This window comes from Anolis sagrei, chromosome 4 (genome assembly GCF_037176765.1).
Source record: "Anolis sagrei isolate rAnoSag1 chromosome 4, rAnoSag1.mat, whole genome shotgun sequence".
Lineage (NCBI taxonomy): Eukaryota > Metazoa > Chordata > Lepidosauria > Squamata > Dactyloidae > Anolis > Anolis sagrei.
This window is the reverse complement of record NC_090024.1, coordinates 224,758,805-224,773,664: the sequence shown is the minus strand read 5'-3', so window position 1 is coordinate 224,773,664 and position 14,860 is coordinate 224,758,805. Positions and strand designations below refer to the sequence as shown.

General features: G+C 36.7%; 1 protein-coding gene across 4 annotated transcripts in view; it reads left to right on the top strand.

Annotated features, from left to right (window-relative positions):
• The window catches only part of BCAS1 (brain enriched myelin associated protein 1), a 56,698-nt gene that overhangs the window by 29,305 nt on the left and 12,533 nt on the right, over positions 1–14,860 (top strand). For 3 of the 4 annotated variants that reach the window (XM_060772086.2, XM_060772089.2, XM_060772087.2), the window contains exons 5-7: positions 2,915–3,079; positions 5,325–5,369; positions 8,343–8,477. In XM_060772086.2, coding sequence (XP_060628069.2) covers positions 2,915–3,079; positions 5,325–5,369; positions 8,343–8,477 — 345 coding nt within the window. The remainder of the gene's footprint in view (positions 1–2,914; positions 3,080–5,324; positions 5,370–8,342; positions 8,478–14,860) is intronic. The other variant, XM_060772088.2, reaches the window with a different exon arrangement.

The window sequence follows — 14,860 nt, the reverse complement described above, 5'->3', positions numbered from 1 at the left end:
CGGAAGTTGTAATTGCATCATGAGAAGGTATCCAGTAGGCTTCATCCAGGAACTGTGCTCTTAGCATCCCACAACCAGTCTGAAAGCCCCTGTGATAAAGTCATAATTGTGTGCCTTCAAGTCTGTTCTGACTATGGCAACCTTAACACACAGTTAGCACTGAGATTTCTGGGACTGAATTGTGTGGCTTACCCAGGGTCATGCAGTGCATTTTCATGGCAAAGCAAGGATTCAAACCCTGATCTCCAAAGTTGTAATCCAACATTCAAACCACTATGCTATGCTGGTTCCATGAATTAAATAGTAGCGTTGTTTATATGGGATGTGTTCATAAAATCATGGTGACACTGTACTGAGTTATATTTGAGACCAAATTACATATAATGTCGAGGAACCTATGTCTTAAAAACAAAAATAGTCATCTGCTTTAAAGGCAAAAAAAAAAAGTTCTGGTAGATGAACAGCTAAAGCGTTTTCTTCAAAGCTGTTTCCCTAGTCTCTTTTCTGCTAGCTACCTGAGAACTGAAAGTTTCCTTTTTCCACTGTAAGTTCAGGAATTCATGCCCCAAAGTGAATTTATGAGTACTGGGTTTTCGAATGTGTAGCTGATGAAATGAAGAAGGATGCAACTCTCCCTGATTTTGTGGTTGTTCATCACTTATTGGCTTAAGCTTGAAAAACAATCAGATACTTTTATAGCAGTTGTCATTGGAAAGATCCTGTGATATATATATATATATATAACACAGGATTACACTAATATTTAAGTTTCTTGTTTTATGGAAGTAACTCTGTAATACAAGCTGTCACAAAACATGCATCTTGCCCTAAATATCATATAGACACCATATTCTGGCTGATCTTGGAAGTTAAGTGGAATCACCCCTTGAAGGAACACACACCATGTTGTTATCACTTGCAAACCAACACTCCAGAACATACAAGCCACAACATTAGCCAGCACTTGAGACATGTAATAATATCTTCTCTTTCATTTAGTCCAAGTGTACTTTAGTAAGTATAAGAAATATATTCAGTCCTTTAGTAATGTGGAATTTCCAGCAGGAATTTACCATACATTTTTCTAGGGATTTTCTGGATCTAAATGAAATCACATTCAACAAGCTTCTGTTGTTGCTGCTGCTGCTGTTAAAATTCAGGCTTTTGCCTAATTTTATGTATAAAATTTCCCAACCACTGGAACATTTCCTCTGTCTTCACTTAAGGAGCCTCTCTCTGGCCATAAATTCTATGCCACTCCCTCTGTGTTAACATGTGTACATGCCTTGGTTCTCTCTGTTCTTATTTCAGCTTGCTTTCAAATGGTGCCAAAAATACTGATGTGCAAAACAAAGCAAAACAAAAGTGTTTTCTTCCATTTTTTCATTGCATGGCTGACTGGCATAAAGAAAAGAATGCAGATCATAGTCCAAAGTCCAGTTATGACACCTGTTCTGTGTCCGCCCACTCCTCCCTTTCTTTTGTCTAAGTATCCAACAATCCCTAATTGATTTTATATCTTACACCATCTCTAAAATGATGAAATTTTATATGTGTTTATTTAGAACATATGTAATTACCACATAGTGTTATGACAATCTACTCTTACAGTAGCTTATTTTATACTGGATTCTAAAGAGAGATGCATAAAGAAATGGATCGGTATAGCATTTTTTATTTAATATTTCAGTATCTTTTTATACACTTCCAGTTTTGATATCTGTACAGAATACTAACTCTCAGGCTGCAATTTTGTTAATCCACAGAGATAGTTGTAAAGAAGAAGAGATGCAGAACTGGAGTCCAATGTTTAGCAACCCACAAAACCTTACCATGGGACTTATTGCCTGAGGCTTCTAGGAGTAGAAGTACAAATAGGACCTTTTTGATTTGAAGGGTTCCCAAGTTCGTGTTTGGTTCAAAACCAAGAGCCATAAGAAGGAAAAGTAGAGGACAGAGAATTGCCCATCAATAATTATCACAGATTCAACAGCAGGCAAGTCTTGGACTCTCCCATATACTGACTAGACAACTAGACAATCTTTTACCTGAAGAAAATAGATAGGCTTGAGATAGGGCTTTTCCATATAGGAATATAACATAGAGAACACATTATATTTCTATGTTCTCCTCCCAAAGTCAAGACAAAACTCCTCTGAAGAAATATTGGCAAGAAAACTCCATGATAGGGTCACCTAAGGGTCTCTGTAAGGAACATTTGAAGGCAAACAACAGACTGAAGCTGAAATATTCATCTGAGGGCTTTGTGTGCTGAACTCTTAAATGTCTTGATTCAACCATGTCCCTCTATGTCTTTTAGCTAGATCTGAACAAATAAGCTCTCCAAACTTCAAGTAATTGTTTACTTGAAATTCCAAAATCCATTGGTGAACTGGGCCTTGAGGTTCCAAACGTGAGATGCAGCTTAGCAACATTAATTCTTTTTTCCTCAATCTATTTTAATAAATAAACCAAAATCTCCTAAAGTCATTGCATTCCTTTTTGCAAATCTTTCTAAGAACTAGGGGCTCCCTATGTATGGTGTGATCTGACAAAAAGTCTTCACAGTTCAAAACCACAGCAACGTGTTGCTTGCTATTCAGTGTTCAGCTGTTCCAAACAGAAGAGGAGACTTGTTTTGTGTGTCATACGCAACCTGGCCTCTTGCATTTGTTGTTCTCTGTGGCACGGAACAATGTTCCCCCAGCCAACAGCAAATGCTGCATATATTAGACTCGGCTCGCATCAATGCTCAATTGTTCAGGATATGTAGGCTGAAGAAATATGGATGGAATTAGAATTGTGCCTCAGAGAGCAACATGATGCAAGTGGCAAATAGATTACTTTTACCATCTTCTAACTGGGCATTCAAGGGAGTGAAGAACTGAGAGCACTGTTCTCTCTTTTTATACAGGACGTGACAGATGACAGCAACCAAAAGGCTCAGCAGCAGGGGTCAACGGATGTCAATTGCTTGGCCTCTGTGGATCTTGCCCAAGAGGAGGTAAAACCAGACAACGTGAAGACAGCCAACGGGACAGACTCCAGCAATCCCGTCATGAGTTATTTTAACAAATTGGTGAGAACTTTTCACTTTTTCTGTACAGATGTGGGTTGTATTGGAAGATTTGTGTCAAGGTCTTTTTTCTATTTGTGTTTAGGAAATTTGGGCAGATAGTAGTGTAGGTAACACTTAGCATCAGACTGAAAGAAAGATGTGGCATGCATTCATCAGTACATAGGAAGGAAAGTGAAGTGAGTGATCAGCATTGTTGGCAAAGCTTCAGACCTGCCTTGGTTTAAGAGAACCCTTTGAAAAGAGAGCAACCCTCTTGTGCATCTGAGGGATATATTTGAGTCAAAAGCTGTGAACGCTGGAGCCGTTATTTCTCATTTCTCAGTAATGAGGTACAACCAAGAATACAGGGGAGGGGGTGTTAGACTGCAAATCTCATGCTGGTTGGAGAATTCTGTGAGATGCAGTCCGAAAAGAAAATAACTTCCAAAGGTTTTGGTAAAGAGAATTGTTCCTCTGTTATGGAAAAAGATGACAGAACTGTTACGGAAAGAGATGAGAGAAGTGTTAGGCATTTCCAAAGATCTTTGCTCAGAGTAGGCACTACTGAGGGTGTATCTACTGTAAATAAATACAGTTTGACACCACTTTAACTACCTTGGCTCAATGCTATGGAATTATGGGAGTTGTAGTTTTACTTAAGGTCTTTATTTCAGATAGTGTTGGGATATAAGAAAAAAATTGCTGGAGCATGTTATAGATCCGTCAGTATAAGGACAATGACATTAATATATTTATTTAATTTGATTCCAGTCCCATCTTTCTTATTGGCTGCTCTAAACTAGAGTTAACCCACTGAATCACAGACTGAATGTTGAGTGAACAAGTAGATAAACCCCATTGATTTAATGTATCTTATTTCAAGTCTGGAGTAAGGATATCTTAAAGTTTATGTTTCCAACAGTTGTTAGCTTGGTGCTTTTTTGGTAGTACACAAAGATGGTGAAGGCAGTGGCATTTTCTGACTCTTCCCCTCCATAGCATCTAGAATCTAAAATGATAGTGCTTTGGAACGTCATGATTCCATTTTAGTTGTTAGCCATGGTGAAGACTGGTATCCTATATATATTTCCTTGTTAGTAAATCTCACTGCAGTCTATGTGTTTACAACAAAGTAGGTATATATAGGATCATGCTATAACATTTTCTTTATACATTTATGTTGGATGTTTGTCATTTTGTGTTCAGTATTTTGGCTCTCTCGAATCCATAAATGTGAAGGAGGTGCAAAGGACCACTGATGTTAATCTCCTGCCCTCATACAACATTTACATAGCTTGGAAATAACTAGTTACAAAAACAATTATCTTTGCTAATTACAAAAACTAAGACATATTTATTTGCTTATCATTTACTCTGCCTTTTTGAGACCTGTGCTCTGAAACAAATTAACTGAGTTACTTTATAATTATGACATAACTGGAGATAACATCACTCCTTTGTTGTACACCTATAACTTATTTGACTTACTTATATAGTTACAGGCATTACTATATAGGTTTTTTTTTTTGTACTATGGGCCAGTTACATGTAGTGTTCTAATGGCCTTTTAAAAACTAGAAAAATTAAAATATTGAATTTTCTTTTTGATAACATGAAAATAAAGTATCTTTAAAGCATCAGAATGATTGAAATTATGTTTGAGGACGTATAATAGTAACTATTTGATTTTTAGAAGTAAAATAAATTCTGATTTCTGATGTATCTAAGGCTTAATATATAAGAGCATTTTCAAGAGTATTGTGGACAGTATTATTTTGTCACTGTTGATACTGATTGTTATTATTCATTGTTTTTTGTGAAACTGGCTTTGCATTATTTTGCATGCCACAAAAGCCTTACGCAATATGCTTAACTAGAGTGCACACAGCACAATTAACAGTCATTCCATATTATTCTATATATAATTCTATCTGATATTTAATTAAGTATTTTCAATTTTTATGGTTTCGATTACTTGTGATTTTCAGGCTGACAAGTGTTTGTCCAACTTGTTCTACAGGTAACCTGTTCTAGCCTTGTATTAGTTTAAAGTTAGGAAGTTATTTTTGATCCTTAATTACAGGGTATATCTGTATTTTAAAAATTGTCTACCCTTGGTCAATTTTTTTAGATTTAAATTTACACCCCTAATATTTACCTTCTACTTATAAGGCAATAATCATGCACGGTTTCATTTTAAAAACTAAATAATTCATATTTCATGAATTGGTGTTTTTGTTTGTTTGTTTGTTTGTTTTACTTAAAGGTTTCTCAAAGAAAAACAGGTTCCAAGGCTGACTCGGAGGATAAGGTGCGTATTTTATTTTCTCCTGACAAATTCTGGTTGTTGTGGGCACTCTTTTTGTTTTGTTTTATTTTATTATCTTAAGAATAGCTTGAGAGCTGGTTCACATATTTTGGCCTACATTAAAAAGCCCTGCATTTGAGTTAGCACTCATTAGTCAATATTAAGGACCTCCCTGTTGTATTATTGTGATTTTTTTATTATTTCATTCACTGTGTTATGATCTCACTTTTCCTTCAAGGAACTCTAAACAGTATGCATGGGCTGAGATCCATGAGGAAGGAACATTAGCCACAGTTCGGCATACAATTAATGTTGTTAATTTTAGTATTTTATTTTGGTTTGGTTTGGATTGGATTTTCTGTGTAAGATGCAAAAGGACTTTTGCTGCTTGTTCATTTAAATCCCTACTATATTTCCTAATCCCTGTGTTCATTGAGAAGTGTCAAACACGTAGGTTAACTGTGGAAAACTATGTGACTTGGGAGCCAGGAGCATCCAACTTTGCAATAAAATAGGCACCATTATTGTTATTTGGCAACTGTGGAGCAGCAGACAAAAGTACAAATTACATCTAAAATCTGATAGAAAAAAATGCAACATTAAATTTCAAACATGTAATAATCTGTGTTTCTATTTATGGGACAGACTTAGACTAAACGGATAAAGGATTTGACGTGATATAAGGCAGAATCATATGTTGTTGTTTTTTCTTTCATGTAGGACAGTGGCTCTCAACCTGTGGGTCGCCAGATGGTTTGGCCTTCAACTCCCAGAAATCCTAACAGTTGGTAAACTGGCTGGGATTTCTGGGAGTTGTAGACCAAAACCCCTGGGGACCCTTATGTTGAGAACCACTGATGTAGAGCAAGGTATTCTTATGAGTCAAAGGGTAGGGTCCATGTTCTTTTTTCCCAAGCCATTTATGTTGAAATGTACTACAAATGTAGAATGTTGGCTTCTATAGACAGACTTCTTGGAGGTAATTGGGAGATAAGAAGACCATGTGTGGGACTCCATTTCAGTGGGGCGATGCATCCATTCCAGACTTTAGACTAAAATTTCAATGATATTTCCAAGGTACTGAATCAACAAAATAGGTTCAGCACCCTGAACAACTCTGGTAATATTTAGCCTAAAATCAGAAATGGATTGACATGGGAACCACCAGCCACTATGGAAATAGATACAGTATGCCTTTGTAATTTTCCAGTGAAATTTGCATATCCTATTGGAGCCATCCAGTAATTTATGACAAACAAAGCCCATATAGTACCTGCCAAAACCAGTATAATGTTTATTTTTAGCAATAACGTTTTTGTGCATTCTACTGTAGTGCAAGGCTAATGTGCTTTCCTAAAGCCACCTCTTAGCTCCATGTGATAAGAACCAGTGGCTTGGAAGAGCTGAAATCCACATTGACTCAGCATTATAATATGGAGTAGACTCTCTTGTCTCAGTGTGGATGGTACAGGGTCTAGGAATGAAAGAAATACTTGTCTTGGTTAGAAGCTAGCTTTGTGAGAGCAGTATGAGAAATAGTATTGAGCTTGTAGACCAAAAGACCAGAGTTGAGTTGGCAGACCACAGTTTGTTTCTGTCCTACAGGGCTGATTGCTAGCAATTGCTGTTATGCACACACCGTTTTCTTTCCATTCACTGTACTTCTTGATATTAAAAGGTTTTTAAAAATTGAGGGTCCAAACAAAGAGATCTGAATTTGTTTATCTTTACATTTACCAAAAATTAATTGGGTTTCATGTAGGGTGTGCGCAGAGTGAGTCTGAATGTCCGTTTTTCTGAAAGGCTGGCATTCTTAAATGCCATGCCCATCTATATTCAATATATATAAAAAATACGAAATGTGCAGTTCTATTTGGTTGAAATGGCCAAAGACTGTTGACTTCAAACATTTCTGATCCCTGGGATGTTGTAAATTACTTAGGACTACCATTGATCTAAATGGCATTTTGGGTGAATCACTGGGCTGGAGGAGGTTTGGAAGTGGTGTTTTCCTATAGCTTTCTCTCTGATTGGCAGTGGGACAGACTTCATTTTATATGGCTATTGGCTTTTAAGGTGGGTTGTGGCATGGCATTTATGATTTTGGCCATGAGATATAGGAGCCTTCAAACGGATCTTCATGTAAAGGCAGTGTTGAATGAAGGGCAGTATTATGTCAAATACCCTGGTCCCACACTATCCGTGGCTTTAAAACTCAAGGCCAGCACTATGAATTATTACACTTCTCTTTAAATAAATAGATTTTTAGTGCAACAATCATTTTAAATGTGCTTTGGAGAAACCTGGTGTTTCTTAAATTTTTATCAATGATTTCTTGATTGGTGGAAATGGTAGAATAAATTCCACGAAAAAGAGCTTGCCAAATGTAATTGGTCTTCCACTGCAATTGGGTCACAGAACTATGTGTTCTAGATTGTGTTCATTCAGGGCTATGTTTCATCACATGAGCTCAATGTGTGCTTTAGACCATGTCCAAAGAATGTGTTGCCATCTGATGGAAAATATGTAGTACTTCCTCAACAGATGAGTCAGTTCTAATAAGCCTAAAATCTTCCTTAAGGACGCATAATCAAAATAGTGCATATGCAACTGTTGATATGTGCAGTTGTGCTTCTTATAGTAAAAATTATACTAAACAGACTATATTATGAATTTCCAGCTAAATTTTATATTGTTTGAGGGAACCAAAAGCAGAATTGAAGAATTCTCTAGGCATGGCAGGGTCCATGCAAATATTTGAGTACTACTTTACCAAGTGTAGAAATGTTACTTTTTGAACCACGGTTCCCAGAAAACCCCAAAAAAACATTTGAAAAATGTAATTTTGGTCCCTAAAAGTAACTTTCCTCCACTCTTCTATTATACTATTTTGTTGCTATATGTTGTGAGCCAAAGGAAACTGGAGCATTCAGGGAAGACTGAATTTTAACTGATGTTGATGTTACTCGCAAAAAGGGTTCCCAAACATGTCCCGGTGGGCAGGTTCCTGAGAAGAAAGCAGCTGACTCCCCTAAGAAAAGTCCGAAGAAAAAGAAGCCAGAAAGTCCCAGATTAGGACACAACACATTTAGCAAACTGTTTAGGCATAAGGTTGGTACAGCAACATGTAGAACTGAACCCTGAATAGCAACAGATGATATTTAAGAAGGTTAATCCAGGATGGAAAACTGTAATTATCAGGATGTATAGAGATCAAAATCTATTTTAATACTCACCCTCCAGCAAAAGCCAGATGAGGCTAGGACCTCAATTTTGGAGTCCCTCGAGTAACTTCTGTGAATTCAGGGTTCAGCGAAACTTTGAAAGAGTCCCATTGATAACAACATAACAACCATGTCCTGTGCATTATAACAAGCCTCTTTGTGACTAACAAAACACATGTTACCATTAATCAGAAATTTCGATGTGACAATTAAGTTTATTAAAATGTTCTTTGTAAGACTAGACAATGCATTCAAAATGGACAAAGAATTCTGCATGTTGCTTCTTGATCATCTTTACAAAAATGAATGCATTGCAATAATTATCTTCACATTGCAGAAGAAGTGGAAATATGATTGGAAAGTCAGGACGGTCCCAAGTTCTAAAATTTCAACACAAAAATCTAAAATCTAGGGAAACATCCTTGTGATGTCATGGCAGAGAAAGGAGATGCAGATATTACAAGTATGATGTGACAAGGCCCATACTTGTGTTGCCAATAAGAATGCATCAACCACAGTGCACATAGTATGCAATTCAAACAATAAATGCCAAATTTAGCCAGTGTGGAATCTGCACACACACACAAACACACATTTCAAAACTGTGCTCTTATCCTGAGATTCCTCCACTTCATCCTGAGGACTGCAGAAAAGTATTGAGACCCTGTAACTCAAGGATAAGCCATGAAGTCTAGAATGTCTATCTGGAGGAATAGTGTCAAGCCATGATTCTCTTCCTTTCTGGTGTTTCTACCCACCCAACAGATAGTTTTGAATAATGCTTACTCTCCAATAAAGAAGTAGAGCACAGATTTGTTCTTGATAATCTCTTTAGTAGCCCATGTCTGTGATTTGTTCGTGTATTGATCTTGAACAGGCAACAGATTGAGTGCTTGCCATTGTAAGAACATTTACAAGGATCTTAAATTAGAATCACAGAATAATAACTGGCCATCTAGTCCAACCCCCTGCCAGCAGCAGGAAAAGCACAATAAAAGTACCCCTGACAGATGGCCATCCAGCCTCTGTTTAAAAGCTTCCAAAGAAGAAGCTTCCACCACACTTCGAGGCAGAGAATCCCACTGCTGAACTGCGCTTACACACAGGAGGTTCTTCCTAAAGTTCAGGTGCAATCTCCTTTCCTGTAATTTGAACTCATTGCTCCAAGTCCTAGTTTCCAGGGCAGCAGAAAACAAGCCTGCTCCCCCTTCCTTATGACATCTTTTCACATATTTATGCATGGCTATCATGTCTCTTCTCAGCCTTCTCTTCTGTAGGCTAAACATACTCAGCTGCACTGATCCAATCAATAAAACATCTTTTTGTAATATTTTGCTGCCACATTTTCAAGAATTCCCTATTGCTTTCTCCAAGAGAATATGGGGGTGGGCTGCTTTTGAACCTTTTTCTGCCAGAAAAACATAAGTAGTACTATACTTCTGGAGTGTTCATAGTAAGTTTTTTTCTCCCTAACATATTAAATAACTTTCAGAAATAACTTTCTAAAATACTATGGTATTATGATAGTCCATTGTCAGATGTTTTGCTGTTGGATAATAAACACCTGATAATGGACTATCATAATACCATAGCATTTTAGAACTGAAAGTCATCTTCAATGGATCTACTTTCCCCCACATAACTTCAATGGGCAATCAATGCCTATTCAAATATATCCAGCAAAAGAAATCCATGCTCCTCAAATTTAAGACAGTTTATTATATATAGAATCCATAGTGCTGATGATGGAACTCATATAGGTTTCTATGGAGCAAATCCTGCTGGGGTAAATCAGCAGTAAAGAACTAGAATTAATGCATCCTTTACATTGGAGTACTGAATTTTGATTATAGCATTTGAATAAATATATATAATGCTAGCCATAACCTCCTTAAATTTACATGTTATGTCAATATTTTTTTCCATTGCCAAGTGGAGAGCTAGAGGGAAATAATGATGCATTATGGCCTGAGGAATGCATAGAGACAAAGACCCTTAAGCCATGTATGGAAAAAGAAATTGATTTTTTAGTACAAGAATTTCACCCTCGTGCCCACATGGAATTTGTGGATGTAGGAGGTTTACATAATAATATGTATATTTATTTTGAATATTGCTAAGAAATAAATGAATTGGTTTGTTTTTTAAAAAGAAAAAATCTACACATTCCCAAAGGGGGAATACGCTGTAACCATCATCATTGTGGGATACTTTTGTTGCCAAGAAAAGTCAATCTCATTTATGGTCAAGAAAAAAGTTTACACTTAAGGTTTTATTTAGTGGTGGCAGAGCATAAAGCCCCACCAGTATACTTCTCTGTAAATTGATAGTGCCCTATTGTATTGTGCAGGCAAGCACAACAGTTGCACAAGAAAGTATACCTCCATGTGCAATCCCCATAGAAGTATGTTTTCTGGTGAAAACCCTATTCACACCAAATATTGCAAACAATTTCAAATAAATCAAAAATACATCAAAATCAATATAAAATTTCATCAAATCACAAAGATAAAGAAATTAAAGAAGAACAAAAGATAAAACAACATCTTAAAGACTTTTACCAAGATCTATACAAAAATGAAGAAGGCTCAACAGAAGCCTGGGAATATCTCTGGACAGTAAAAATTCACTTCTGGAAAATTTCTATGACACCTGTTAAAATAGCCAAAATGCAGCCATAATTGAAAAACACTTGTTGGAAATGCAAACAAGCAACAGGATCATTTTTCCCTATGTAGTGGTTTTGCAAGAAGGAAAAAAAACTTTTGGATTCAGATCATAAAAACAATTGAAAAAGTACTAAAGCTAAAAATACCCATGAACCCAGAGGCATTCCTACTAGGAATAACAGGTCATTTTTGAAGTCACATGTCCAACTCTTCACCCTGATGACAACTGCTGTGAGCTTTATTCACAAGCTTGTAAATTGGAGGAAACACCAATTTACAATTGAAGGAATTGATTGTGAAAGTGGCGGAGGTGGATGAGATGGACATTCCAATAAGATACCTTCAGTCGAAAGAACCTTCAGAGTTTGGGAAAGACTGGGAACCCCTCAAAAGGTTTCTAGAAGGAAAGACTATTTCAGCATGGGCATTTCATGCTTAAAATGAAAAGTTTGACTATTAGAAAATCTAAATTTCCAACATATTGATTAATTTCTTCCTGAAGAAAGACTTGAGGAAGATCCCTTGGTACTATTTGGCGTGGCTTTCTTTTTCATAGTATATCCTTATGACAGAATTTTTGAGATAGGAATGTTACGCGTGTGTTCTAGAAAGGTATTATATATAGTTATTGAAAAATTATTTTGCATATTGTATTTAATACGAATTGACATTGTCCTCTAAAAAGCTGACAAAAGTAATTGGTGGATTTATAGAAGGATAAAATCTGGGGAGTGGTGATTTCAATGGAGCAATGAATTCAAAGTTAAATAGAATGGAAATACTGTATTAGAATGCAGATATTGCCTAAGAAATTGACCAATGGTTTTAAAACAGATGTGTTAAAAAAGCTATTACCATAATGGAGACAGCAGTTCCTCCTCATACCTTCATAGCCTTTCACTGTATGAATATATTGATTTTTACTCTTCCAAAAGTATCAGATAAGATAGAAAGAACATAGACAGATTGGTTTATTTCTTTGTGTAAACCACAGACCACCTAATACAATACAGTCTGAGCCCTGTCACATGCGCAATGGAGGACCTCTTTCTAACAACACTAGAGGCACTAGTGTTGCCAGCTACTGGTCAAAGGACGTTTAGTATAATGTCAAGTTTTTAAAGTTTTTTTGTGTTTTTAAATACATTACATGAGTTCCCTCAGTTCGCTTCTGATACGAAGAATAAATTTTCTTTCATTTGAATTTGGAACACTTTTTAATCTTTGGAGAAAATGATATATAAGTGTTCGATAAGCAATTACTTAAATGAATATCCTGTTTTTGAAATTACTCAGTAGACATTGTACATTATTTCAAAGTAATTGCACAACTGACTCAGCTTAGGTAAATATTGAGGTTATCTCTATACACGGCTGCATCTAAGTGTGTAGAGTCTCTCTCTGTGATTCCTTCTCAGCCACAGAGCGCACCCTGAATTCATCTGTCATAAGCAATAAAAACAGATGTTCTGTTTGTTTGTTTTTTTTAAAAAAAGATTTTATTTAGTAGTGGCAGAATATAAAGCCCCATCAGTATGCTTATGCAGATGTCCAGGAGTATGAAGACTCTCTGTACTTACTTACTTAGGCTATCCCTTGTTGTCCGAGTAGGATAGCCCTCTAAGATCAGTGTAGACTTTCTGTATCTGACAATGCCTAACTGTATTGTATAGGGAGGCACAACAATTGCACAATAAAGTATTAGATACCTCCATATGCAATGCCCATAGAAGTACTTTTGCTGGTAAAAACCCTATTCACACCAACATGAGTAACCAAGCGGATTCTCGACTGTACCTACGGTCATAACCACACCTGTAAAGAAATGACTGAAAATAGGTCAAAGTAGATTTTATTAGGGCCAATGTAGATTGTTAGTATAAGAATGGCTGACAGACAGGAGTCAGGATTCCAGATTATGTAAAGAGTGATAGTGTTGATCAACTTCTCTTCATATCTAACTAGGTTCTCAACAGCTGACTTGGGTTCCAGATAGATTTCAGGCTAGTAAGGATTGTGTGTGGACAATGACATACAACCAATCATGATTCATCAGCATCTAGCCCAGAATGTTGTTTGTAACAGTTGCCAGCCAAATGGCATCATATCTATCCCTGACATTTGATAGGTAAAGGTAAAGGTTTCCCCCTGACGTTAAGTCCAGTTGTGTCTGACTCTGGGGTATGGTGCTCATCTCCATTTCTAAGCAGAAGAGCCAGCGTTGTCCACAGACACCTCCAAGGTCATGTGGCCGGCATGACTGCATGGCTCCTCTGACATTTGATACCTACAGAGAATTCCTTGCCATTGGTATGAAGAGGATGGTTCTTACTCACTTGACATTTTTTGTATATATTGTAGCATTGCTGGGTTTAGTTCATATAATTATGGTCAAAAGATGGTAGATTGGGTATGGGCAGCTCCACATGTTATACAATGACTCACATTTGTCTTCTCCTGCACAACACCAGAAAAAGAAGACCTGGGTGCTGCTGCTGCTGATGATGCGTGTGTGCTTGCCTTCAAGTCACCTATTGAATTACAGCAAAATCATTTATTTCATTGAGTTTTATTAGCAAGGAATAATCAAAGGAGGGTTTGTCAGATCCTTCCTCTGAAATATAGCTTGCATCACCTAGTATTTGTTTGCAGTTTCCCAACCAAGTACTAACCAGGGTGGATCCTTCTTTGCCTCCAAGATGAGATGGATCTGGTCCCACTGTTGATGGCTAACCTCAAATCTCTCCCCCCACTCCCACTCTTATGATTCCTAATTTTAAATTGAACATGAACCAGGAAGTCCTACAAATTGCCTGGTTCATGTGCAATTTAACATACATTTACCCTACACAATTATGCATACACATAGATCGGAAAGGCATGTAACTCAGGAGAGAGGGAAATGTTTCTGTCCACGTTGAACGCTATAAAATAGAATGGAGAAGTGAACCACCGGTCAGTCCTCCTTGTATCACATACCACTGGGATGAGAAGACATAATTGAGGTTTTTTTTAAAAAAAAATAGAGTAGGAAGCATCAGTAATCCACATTCCTTCCTTTGTCATATTTCATAATTCTTAAAGTCAATGTCATTATCTGTTTCCCTTCCCAAAGATAATACTGTGTTTCAATCCATAGTCAGAGAATACCTTTATAAAAATCACCTAAGGGTACTGTCGAACTGTGGATTTTTCCCCATGGACCAACTTACCTACATTTGTTTTGTAATTGTTTTTTCATGCATTTTTGTTAAATACTAACTGAAAGCTGTTATCCCTGAAGTAGCATAGATAATAATAGACTGCATTGCTGCATTGGGATTACACAAGGTTTTCACAAATTTATATGAGAAATTCATGGTAGAAATTTTAAAAGCTTACCATAGGTTCAAAAATGATCCTATTTCAATAAGATCACTCAAATAACTTCACAATGGACCTAGAAAAGTCATCTTGATAATTACAAGGTAGAAAATACTTTCCAACAAGATGGAGATAATTAATCTTCATTGGATGATGCCTAGGCAAGTATCAATATATTGATTTTGTTATCCAAAGGCCCATCTAATCCAGCATTCTGTCGTACATGCTGAACCAAATG